The following is a 12,305-nucleotide window of genomic DNA, read 5'->3' as shown; positions in this document are numbered from 1 at the left end:
AACACTTTTTTGAACTGTCATGTTTTAACTGTCAAAGAAACTGTGTGAGCCAAATACTTTGCTTTTAGAGAAGCCAGCAGAACTGAAGAAATTTAGACAGGTTTGTCAGCTTTAATGAAAAATATGGTTTGTTTACTTCATCTAAATGTCATATCACTGTTGTTGGGTGAAAACTTTGTACCTCCAAAATGTCAGCTTTTCAGGAACGAAGAAAAACAGCCTTGTGTTTAGCTTGACTACCACGCATTTTTGAGCTTATCTAATTGGTTTTGAAAACCTAAGGGTCGGAGAACTTTCTCAACCCATAGAGGAGCAGGTAATCCTTCAGCCTTAAAACATGAAAATCACCACAATTAGAGTTATGAGGTTTCACCTGACAGCGACTAGACAGCGGACTCTTACAAGTTCAAAAACAAAACCTTTAAAAACTAGAAGGGCACTCGGAGAGCGCAGACCTCCGCCAAGGTTCATGCTATTATTGCTTGTTCGTGAGTCGGATCCGGATCCGCTTCAAAATTTAACGGGTTCTTCCTTGGCCCATGCTACACCCTTCCACGAAGTTTCGTGAAAATCGGACCAGTAGTTTTTCGGTAATCCTGCTAACAGACAAACAAACAGACAAACAAACAAACGGCACTGAAAACCTAAGCTCCTTGGCGGAGGTAAACATCCGCTGTCTGTTCAGTCCTCCTGTGTTAAAAGGACCTTATGAGTCCTCATGCTTGTTATTGTATGTTCAAAGAATTCTCCATTAGCTAGACTGGATCTCTCGTCATCCAGCGTTGAATATCAGCGCTCCTCGTCCTTCGTCTCTCCACTTACATTAACCGCAGTGAGAGATTCAGTGAAAGGAAATTGTACTCCTTTTCTAATGGCCTTAAGTGAACACTGATGTTAAGTACTTGATTCCCGCTGTATTGAGATGTGTCCGCTCAGAACATGGCTGGAATGAATGTTAAGTCCACATTTGGGGGAGTAAGGCCAGAGGTGGAAAGTAACTAAGTACATTTACTCGAATACTGTACTTAAGTACAATTTTGAGGTACTTGTACTTTACTTGAGTATTACCATTTGATGCTACTTTATACTTATACTTATATTGTACTTTTTACTCCACTACCTTTATTTGATAACTTAAGTTACTAGTTACTTTGCAGATTCAGATTATTAATACAAAATATAATCAACTAATAAATAGTGATGTATTATTATAGATTACTGTAAGATACCCAGCAGTATATAAAGTAGTGGAAATCAGCCCCACCTTTTCCAGCTGCAGCATTAAAGTGAGGCTTACACATTAATGCATCAATAATTATAATTCAATAATATAATATATACTGTATTATTCTGAAATGGGCCATTCTGCATAATGAGTACTTTTACTTTTGTTGCTTTAAGTACATTTCGATGCTAATACTTTTGTACTTTTACTTAAGTAACATTTTGAATGCAGGACTTTTACTTGTAACAGAGTATTGTTATACTGTGGTATTTCTACTTTTACTTAAGTAAAAGACCTGGGTACTTCTTCCACCACTGAGTAAGGCACAATTGAAAGTGGGCCAGTGGCAAAGATGTGCTGTGCCAGTGAGTTTAGTGATAAGTTTAGTTTTGCGGTGAAGAGTACTGAGCCATTTTGAACAAGGATTTGTTGGTCTATGCAGCGGAGGCGTCAGCAGGATTGCGGCCCTCTGCTTTGCTGAGTGGTGAGACTCGACTTGTGAAAGCGGTCTCTCTGCATTCAGAGTGTTCAGGCTTTGTGTTCAGCAAACATTTCAGTCCTGCATGATAATTCAGTATATCAGTAATTTCTCTCCAGAGTTAATGAATTGTGTAGTCGAAGCCGTTTGTGCGTGTTCCTGAAGTCAGTGCTATATTCTTTGCAGTGCTGCAAAAAAGCCTGAAATGCAACTATTTTTTCCATTTAACAATAGCATATTAGTTGCCGTCTCACCATTCTGGATATGATTGTCAATCCACAAATATTGATCTTTATCTCCAAATTACCAAGGTTTGTTGAGAAGACGGTTGAAAAAGATTTCTGGAACAACCATTCAAATAAATGCAATGATAGTGAAATAAAATAAACTGAAATAAAAATCCAATAAAACGTGCAGGTGTGGGTTATTTTGGAGTATTTTTGAGTGTGTATGAGTGGAACTATCTGCAATAAGCTTTTAAAATCTTAACAAAGACAGGCATTTGCTATCTGTGCTCTCCCTGAATTGTTTCCATTGTAACACTAACCACGAACACAAGTGGATGTGGTTAGTGCTTTGTGTGGAGCCTGCTGTTTGACAAATGGGAAAATGGGGGCAATCAAACCGCCCAATTAAAGCCCTGCAAGAAGAACCGTGTAAACACTCTATGGAGCCTGTAGGTAGAATCAGTGGATCACTGAACACACAGGTAACTGTTTCACTGTGTGTGGGAAACACCTCTTTGTTTTCAATGCACTGCTGAATAAGTGACCTTCATATCTTAAATCTGGTTTAAAGGGACGGTCAACCCAGTTAGAAATGTTAATTTTCTTATTTAGCATCACACTTGAGTTCTATGTTCATCATCCACCAAGATTTCAGCGTTCCTAACATTCAATAACTGTAATAAAATGGAGCTTTTGGCTGCTGCGTTTTCTATAGTGATACAGAGAGAGCTGCTGGGCGAGCGAGCTTTACTCTACACTGTAGAGAGAAAGAGAGAGAGAGAGAGCGGGAAACTTGATAAATTACAAACCTTTTACACAAAACACCACTCTGCTAGCTCAGTCTAGTAACTAAAATATTCACCAGCAAAAATAATTTTTATCCGCATAGATTAGCTGTTGCAGCTAAAAACACACATTGCTACAAACCTTGGTCGAGCGAGCTTCACTCTAGACTGGAGAGAGAGCAGCATGTTGAGGTTGTGTTCTGATTGGGTTTCCCCACTGTTTCACTCAATAATTTTAAGCTTCTTATTTAATAATATCGTAACAGTGGAGTGTTTATTTGTTTATTTTCCTGTTTTCATATATTTTTTATTTTATTTTTTATTTATCTTATTCATCATTCATTCATTTTTTTTTTGCCCATGCATAAATGAGGTATCTACAGATCAATCCACAAAACACTAGAGTCTGTATGTGTTCTGCTCCAGTTTGGCTCATTCTGTCTTATACAACTTCTGCAAGTCATTTAGTCTCATATTGAACCTTCAAATCATATTTTTTGTAAACCAAGGAAGTAATTCTGCAGTGAGGAGAGATAACTCCACTTGTTTCTAATGCAGATTCACTTGTTTCGGGAGTTATCTAGAAATGAGTGTCAGTATCTTGAAACAAATCAGAATAAGGCAGATCACTGCACTGCTATCAAGAAAATGACACTTGATTCGATAGAATTTGGAAACAATTTGATTTCAGTTGGAAAAAAGTGAAATTATCAAACGCCATTGGCAACGTTTTTCACTTATTTTAAGATAAACGATTCCTAAAATGATTTTAGGACTCAATAAAAGACTAAATGACTTTAAGATGGAGATTTTTTTGCAGTATGTCGCCTCCTATTGCTCCTGGGGTTTTAGTCACATTGATATGTTGGTAATTATTGTCACAGTAGCTGCAAAGTTCTCAATTGTATGTCTATAGGAGGAATTATCATACAGATAGATGTCTTCCACTCCTGCAGAGTCATCTGAAATTTTACAGAAGGAAGGAAAAAAAAGACAATTTCCCTTCGAGGATCAGTCTGGAATCACATTACTGTTCTCTGTTCCTGCAGTCAGATGTACAGAGGAAGGATAACAGCAGAGATAAAACTGTGACTATTATCAGATGGATTTTGGTGGAAACACGGTCTAATGTACAGATACAGAGTGCAGATTGTAGTCCGTAACATTTTTGGCAAGTGAATGAGAATGAAAAAATGTAATCATACAGCATTATTCTTCCAGAGTTTTAAATGGTTTTATGATTTGAATGTATCCTATGGGTCATACAAAATAAGACATCCTCAGTTTAGGTTTTCTTTTAATAAATAAACTGCAGTAAGCTGTAGATTTTGGAAAGTGCCAACTTACTTGCTCAGAGGCAAGAAAGCTGTTGAAGTAAACTCTCCAAACACTTGAGCTGAGAGGTGAGAGGGCGCCAAGAGACACAGGGAGGACACAAAACATTTTCCAAGTGCTGGAGATTTTGAAAAGTGAAAGATGATTAAATGTTTTAACAGAGTGCATTGTGGGATTGTCCTTGGCAGAGACTTGGCTTTTATGCCACTCTCGCAAAACCCATCCATGATTTTGTTCTCGTTATTGAATTATGAATTTAAAGACTATAATAAACTGTAGCACCACCTTTGCCCTAGATAGGCTTTGTTTATTCTGTTAGACGGAAGACATTTTTCACTCTCAAATTGATTAGCTGACCTCATGATGCCCCTGCTGACAGATAAATTGTTTTAGGACTCATGCACGCAAAGCAGGTTTGGAGCATTAACTCAAACTCTGGAGCGTTTACTGCTTTAGTTTGGTTTGGTTAAGTACGTGACAACAGTGCCATTCAAACTCAGGTGGCACCAAATAACCAATAACCACACTGAGATCTTTATTAAAAATTGCTCTGATTATCTCTTTACTGGAGTTTCAGTAGTTAGTAATTACAGCTATAATGAAAATATATTAATAATGCATGTTTCCAGGGAGTTATTGCATGATATGACTAGCAGGACAACCCAAATTTGAAATTAAAAATGTTTTCTTAATTTGTAAGCAATGTGAATCCAACATACAAGTTGTTTTACAGTCAGTTTCTTCCCAAGTAGCCAACAGTATCAAGCAATTGATCTTGTCACTGTCAGTTGATTGCTAAGGAGGGAAACATGTTAAATGTTCAAATTAGAGTAAACTCTCCCTTTAAGCAAAGGCTTGATGATGTGAAAGCGTAGCCTCTGAAATTCACTGAAATATTAAAGGTTTAATGAATCCAAAAATCCAAGCCAAGCCAAATAACAAATACACAAAGTAAAGCAAACTCATATGAAGTTTCTTGTTTTTTTAATAATCTTTCTACACCTTGGACCTTCTTCTCTCACCACAGATTCCTCTAGGTGTGTTCCTTTCTCTCCTGCTGTACATGTGAGGAGTAATCTCTCCTGTTGATCTGTCCAGGTGGATCTCGGAGGAGTGGGAGCATTGTCCCAAAACGTGCGGCAGCCTGGGCTTCCAGATCCGGACGGTGCGCTGCGTCCATTTCCTCCACGACGGCACCAACCGGTCCGTCCACAGCAAGTACTGCAACGGAGAGAAGCCAGAGAGCCGGCGGCCGTGCAACAGAGTTCCCTGCCCCGCCCAGTGGAGGACCGGCCCGTGGTCAGAGGTTCAGTATCCGCTCTATCCATCTGTCTCAAGAGTCTGTTAGAGGGGGTGCAGGAGGCGTAACACAGTGATTCTTAACCTTTTTCATATCAAGGACTCTAATGGCTACAGACTCCCATTTGATAGGATTTTGTCTCTCAAACTCCAATCAGAGAATATTTGTTATCATTAGATATTTGTTGTAGGTAGAGAAATAGCAGTGAGACTATGACCAAAATAGCCATTCTTCTACATTCTCTAATTCTGTAATTGTGTTAACTTATTGTAAATTAAATAATGGTGAAGTTTAACAATTCACCAATTTGCTGGGGACCCCCTGGAACTCTCTCTCTCTCTCTTTTTTCTGTTTTTAAGTGAATGGCTCAAGATGACTAAGAACTTTAATAATCCGATACTATGCAGCAATCATTTTGTCAGCGTAGGTTTCAGATTTTTGAAAATGGAAATGGTTTAGGGGGTTTTGGAGAATTTTTTTTTTCTAGACATTTTAAGATTTTCCTTTAATTTTTTGTGATCTATCTTTTCTCTCTATACTGTTTTATCTCTTGCCATCTCTTCATTTAGTCTTATACAAGACACACACAACTTATTACAGATGCATAGACTCATCTAAGCTATTAAAATGATTTTAAATCAAAATATTATTTCATAAGATAGATAATGTAATATATTACAAATCCACTTTTCTTACCATCGTAAGAAACAGCTGTGGAAGAGATTCTGTGGGCCTAGTATTGAGCTGAGGATCTTTATGAATCTGTTTGTGTAGTTCAAGTTTATGTGAAATGCGCACTTGGTCAAGGTTCAAGGTTTTATGTAAGCATTATCATTTTATATACGCAATTATGGATTAATTCACACCCACATTTGCTCTCAGTCATGGTTGTGAATTAGATTATTATTGCAAGTCTGATCGAGCCTCAGACGTTTTACATCCTTTTATGGCAACTTTACAGAGCGTTTGGACTGAAATCAGAGGCTCTGATCCGGCTTCATATTCTGTGTAAAGATGATACGGGTAAAAACTCTGACCCGCTTTTCAAACAAATAAAAAAAAAAATCATCCAGACATTGTAAATCTGCTGTGTGAAGTAAAGCTGGTGCAAAGTAAATGCAAAGTAAAGGTAAAGTAACGCCAGTGCCAATGCCATTGTAACTAAAAAAAACTGAACCAAGGTTGCAGTTATTTTTGCAGAGACAAATGTTTTTGTCATAAGAGATACACACGTTCCTGCAGATTTCCCTGTGCGCTTTCACGGTGAAATGCTATGTGAGAGGGATAAAAGAGCATCAGCAGAAACTAGTCATGCTTGTATTCATCCCTGCTCCATGCTGATACCAGGTCAGCTGTGTGAAAAGAGCTTTAGTTGCTTGATGGAGGGTGAACAAGTTGGCCGGCTAACCTGGCAGCTTACAGTTCGTTTTTTTTTCCCTGTGCAACCTGCTTCCACTCATTTTAACAAATTTTTGTCCTCAGAAGTTTATGTTCTCTGCTGTGTGTGAGTGAGAGTTTCTGTTTGTGTTTTCCCACAGTGCTCGGTGACCTGCGGAGAGGGCATGGAGAGGCGGCTGGTCACTTGCCGGATTGGAGATCAGTGCAACGGGGAGAAACCTGAAGCCATAAGACCATGCAGACCAGGACCCTGCCATGGTGAGCATGTCCATTTATCCACATGTACAGTTTGCATTACACATATGTTTATCCAAACCTTAATCATCCAAACCGGTCTACCAAAACAGACATGATGGACAGAAATACGAGCTAAATTGTATTCAGAAAGGGACCTTTTTTTTGTTTTTGGCTCTTATTGCTTGTTGGTTCTAATTACTTTGGATATGCAAAGACCAGAAGTGTGACCAACTCAACTTTGCTCGAGTCCCAAGTCAGGCACAAGTCTTGAGGCTCAAGTCAAGTCTCAAGTCTAAATGTAGACCAGGAAGTCAAGTCAGAGCAAATCAAGAGCCCAGTATCAATTTAATATCTTAAAGAAAACGAAATATCCAGGACTTTTCAATGCAATATTGTTTTAATAGGATAAAAACTTGGTAAGAGCATCATGAGTTTAATTTCTATAATCAGTTTCAACTTCAATAAATTCAATCATTCCATACAAATTCAGAAAACAGAATTTAAATTCAGTCGTCTTCAGTCATCAAAGTACAAGTCAAAGTCAAGTCCCAAGTCACCACAACCCAAGTCAAGTCTCAAGCGATTAAAATTGTGACTCGACTCCAAGTCATGTGACTCAAGTCCCCAGCTCTGGCAATGACACAATGAATATGATTTTAAAGAACAGACTGTATGCTCTAAGGAGAAAGTATTAATTTATATTGGATGAGCAGTTAAACTACAGACACTTCTGTATATGCCCATCAACGTTCCAGAAATAATTTTACAATGTTAATCTGTCCAGATTGTCAAGAAATCATTGGCATCCTGCTATGGATAGACCATGGATAGACTAGGCAGCTAAAACAGAAAATGCATCACTGTCCATGTACTTTTTTACTTTAGTAATATATTTAGGATTGCTCATTTCCTCTCTTACACTTTTTTACTTCCAGAATTGATTACTGCAGTGCCTTACTCAGCTGCCCCAACTCCACTATAAATATCTTATCTACTAAATTAAACTATTCAAAACTTTTCAGTCAGAGAACTCAAGCAAACTAGAAAATATGAAATTATCCCAAACAGACTGAACCAGTGCAGCAACAAACCACACAGCCTGTTAGTCTCAACATTAGTTTTCTTTACATCAACAGTTTTAGATTTAAATTCTTCATAAATATGTTCCAAGCATTTCCAAATGATGACTGCAAGAAAGATTTTATCGTCCAAAAACATAACATGGCTTTAAACTATGCTTTCGCTTTTACTGATCTTAGGTTTTAATATGGAATTCTTACCTAAACTGGTGGTTATTCATTTCTTTTGGACTCTAAACTCTAAAAGGTGAAATAGCACATGTGCCATAATACTTCCTACAATAAACTAAACATACATAGGCTACATAATTCTTCCACAATCTTTCCCAACATCAATAAAATTTAGCTTCTAGTATTACTGTGGGATAGAGTATTGGTTTCTTGGGCTCTTTCAATAAAAACAGAAACGTCATGTTAATATTTGCAGTTGGGATACAGGTATAAACTGGGATGGAGACACAAATAACACACTCTCCCTTAAGTAGGAGAGCACATATATATGTATTGATCTGTATGTGGCTGCAATACAATTTTACTGAAACGGTTCCCAAGAGACATTCACCAAATATGATGAGAGGAATGAAAAAGCACATAGATACCAGGGAAAACATCACTGTTGTGGATAGTAAGAGAAGAGAAGATATCACTTTATTAATCCCCTTGGGGAAATTCGGGTGCCACAGCAGCAACTGGCAGAACAGTACCAGGGAAAAATAAGTACAGAAGATAATAAAGAGAAGAGGTAATAAGATAAAAAATAAAGGTAATGTACATAATATAAAACTATAGAGACAGCGCAAAATGCAAATAATGCAAACAATAATAATAATAATGATAATAAATGCGTATACAAACCATATTAATGAAATATACAAAATATTAGGGAGATGTACTGTTTTCATGAAGTACACTGATAACATGAGTAGCTGCGTTTACATGGAGCCTTTTAATCAGAATAGTAGCCCAATCAGAATAAAAATGCCTCATATAAACGCCTCAATCAGAATAAACTGGCCGATCCGAATGAAATTTCATTCCGTTTGAGAGGGCTGGTAAAACCCTTTCATACGGAGCCCGGGAGTGGCCATTGGGTGAGAAAAAAAGTTATATTTAGTCCACGATTTACTGTAACGTGTGCCTGTTTTCGCCTCGATTTCGTTAAACTGTGCAATTTAGGAAAAAACACAACTTAAAAGGAACCTTATAGGTATTGCAGATAGGCCTTGTAAGGATTTGGTATGTTAATATCCATTGTCTGTTTACACTGAATAGGCAAATCCCCCAAATATTGCAACATATTTAGCCACTTAACCTTCAGGCCATGTAAACACAATCAGGTGCTGCAACACACCCAGGACAGCGCCACATTTAAACATAATCACCAATATGTGCACTGACTCTTTATAAGCTGGTGAAGAGCGCATGTATTATATATCGAGAGCACGATATCACTATTTCGAGGGCATGTTTTGGCAATTTGTGGAAAAATAAAACGAGAGCTCGAATTGCATATCGTGCCTCCGTTACAGTAAATCGTGGCCACGACCTAAATTTTTTTTCTCCCGATGGCCACTCCCAGGCTCCGTACTTTCATAATCCGGTCGATGGATAAAATTTTGTCATGTAAACACTCATTCCGATCACTTTCTTTATCTCGCCTCTTTCTAACGTCAATAACGTTACCCTTTTTTTCCGGGAGGATTCGAATCGATGTGCTTGTTATTAACCCCGGGGCACTCGGGCTTGTTGTAGGCGGCGCAGCCCGTTTTAATATCAAGTCCTGACTCCGCCTCTCCGGGCCAGTTTCAGTTTACAGCGGTGAAAATTGGACCCAATCATTGCGGGGGCAAAACAAAACGTCTTTTTCTGACACTTACGGAGTCGTATGTTTCGATAAAACTGTTGCTTCATCAGAAAGAACAGCAGTAAAGAAATAACCGACGCAGGTCCATCTTTTAAAAACGTAAGCCCATGTTAGAGAGCTGGATTCGGTGTTTTGCGCATGTCAGAAATTTTTATTCTGATTACATACTGTGGAGCATGTAAACGCAATCGTTATATTTAGCGCTCATGTAAACACTTGCGTGGCAATCTTCCTTCCGAATGATTTCATTCAGAATGAAAAAAAATGTCTCATGTAACCGCAGCTAGTGATTAATAGTTTTCCCTTGCTAAATCTATACCAATCACAGAGGAGGTGTAGAAGCAGCTTTGAGACAATTGAGATCAATATCAAGATGAGATTTTGTACCTTCAGTGTACATTCCCATACACTTAGCATTGATCGTGATCAGAGAAGATCCACTGATATGAATGAAATTGAAAAAAGGAAGCACTTTCTGATGAATATAGCACAAACGAGCTGCAGTTTCCTGCAGGCTGAAAGTGAGACTTTGTGTGATCTGTAGTGTATTCACTGTGAGTGAAGCCCTTTTGATCTCTTTCCAAGGCCACCTCGCATCGCATTTCACTGCTTTGTGAGAGACGCACTGAGCTCATTCTCGCTGTTCTTTGACTTTCAGATGAGCCATGTAACGGAGACAAATCCATCTTCTGCCAAATGGAGGTCCTGGCGCGATACTGCTCTATCCCAGGCTACAACAAGCTGTGCTGCGACTCCTGCGGCAAGCGCAGCGGCGCTCTGTCTCTGTTCTCCGAGGCGGCCGAGGCAGAAGAGCAGGTCCGCTTCGGGTCGGCCTCCCAGCTCCTAGAGACTTTAACGGCGTCGATAGTGGCCAACGCCACCCGAGGCGGCAAACAAGGCTCCGGCAGAGGGGCCGCGAAACCCGCCGCCACCCCCGCTCCGCTCAAGAAAAACCCTTCGAAGACCGGTAACGCACCGAGGCGGGTTCCGCAGCAGGGGCTTCATGGGGGCAGGAAGCTGCCCGCCATGGCGCCGTCGGCCCTGGCGGTCTGGCCTGACAGGCAGGCAGATTCTACTGAGGGTCAAAGGTCAGGCGGCTTGACAGAGAGTAGGTGGCCCACAGCGTATTCTGAGGTGGAGAGATGAAAGTGACACCCTTCCCCTTCAGGACTCTAATGTACAGTAGATATCCAGCTTCACCCTGAGTCTTCTCACCTCATAACACCACAGGGGGAGAGAGAGAGAGAGAGAGAGAGCGAGAGAGAGAGAGAGAGAGGGAGAAACAGAGAGAGAGAGAGACAGAGAGAGAAAGAGAAAAGTGCTGGTTCACTTTGTTTTTAGAGCCTCCCTTCCCCTTTCCCTGCCATTGACTTTAAATAACACTTTGCCATCCCACAGTGAGCTCCCTCAGTATTTGGACAGAAACACACTTTTTTGTTTTGGCTTCATACTTGTATTATTTAGAATATGAAATGATATAATGATTATGAAGTTAAAGGGCACATGGTCGGTTTCAATTTGAGGGAATTTTCAGCCATATCAGATGAAGAACTAAAGATCTACATCCTTTGTCGTTCATGGTCTGCCGTTTCCAGGGAAACAAAAGTACCAAAAGACAGATTAAGATTCAAAAGTCTTCATTTTTTGGGTTTGTAGTCAAATATTCTTCCTTTGCAATAATTTCTGGACTCCTGTGTGAATCCAGATTGTTAATATCTCACGTCTGAAGTTCCGGTCCTAACCAGACTCTTTGACTCTTTGTGCCAAACAGTCTGGGGATTTCCTTTGAAGTTTCCTACAGCGACAGCGTCACACTGCGGAGGCGGGCGCTGCTGTGATTGGAGCGTTTCCTTTCCGATTCGTCTTATCGTTCGGCGATTCGACCCCCTGGCGTTACCGCGGCAACCGCTCAGCCGATGTCAAGAGAGAGAAAATGTCACAACAGGGGCCACGTTCAAACCTTGCACCGCTTTGCGACGGTGCAAAACGTTTGCTTCCAACGGCGTCGAGGTTCGATTGATCCTACCGGTTTGATGGTTTGATCCCGTTCGGGGTGATTCTGCATTTTCATTGGCTACGGACAAACGCCGGTCACGCGGCCGTGCAATTGGCTACGAGAATTCTTCGAGGAGGACGCACAGAATCACCGTTTCAGCCAATAACAACCTGTAACAAACGCTTTGCAACAGGACGTTCAACCGCACTACCTTTTCTTTTTAAACTTCCTGGTTGCTACGTGTTGGGGCTGTTGAACGTCACAGCTGATTCAGTTTATGAAAACATACGTAATCTGTGCGGGCAGAACTTGAAAATAAATGGCACTTTACAACATGGAAAACATCATAGATACAGTAGACGTAACAACCAATGCAGCTTT

General features: G+C 39.9%; 1 protein-coding gene across 1 annotated transcript in view; it reads left to right on the top strand.

Moving 5' to 3' along the window:
* Positions 1 to 11,074, top strand: part of adamts3 (ADAM metallopeptidase with thrombospondin type 1 motif, 3) — a gene marked incomplete at its 5' end in the record, with an annotated part of 72,312 nt that extends 61,238 nt beyond the window's left edge. The window contains 3 exons of the mRNA XM_071527272.1: positions 5,149 to 5,356; positions 6,889 to 7,030; positions 10,587 to 11,074. Of these exons, the coding sequence (XP_071383373.1) occupies positions 5,149 to 5,356; positions 6,889 to 7,030; positions 10,587 to 11,074 (838 nt within the window). The remainder of the gene's footprint in view (positions 1 to 5,148; positions 5,357 to 6,888; positions 7,031 to 10,586) is intronic.
* Positions 11,075 to 12,305: the final 1,231 nt, after the last annotated feature.

This window comes from Centroberyx affinis, unplaced genomic scaffold (genome assembly GCF_046629955.1).
Source record: "Centroberyx affinis isolate AG114_WGS23_722 - 3 ecotype Tasmania unplaced genomic scaffold, CSIRO-AGI_Caff_v1 ptg001513l_1, whole genome shotgun sequence".
NCBI classification, from domain to species: Eukaryota; Metazoa; Chordata; class Actinopteri; order Beryciformes; family Berycidae; genus Centroberyx; species Centroberyx affinis.
Note: the sequence above shows the minus strand (reverse complement) of the source record. Positions and strands in the feature narration are given on the sequence as shown.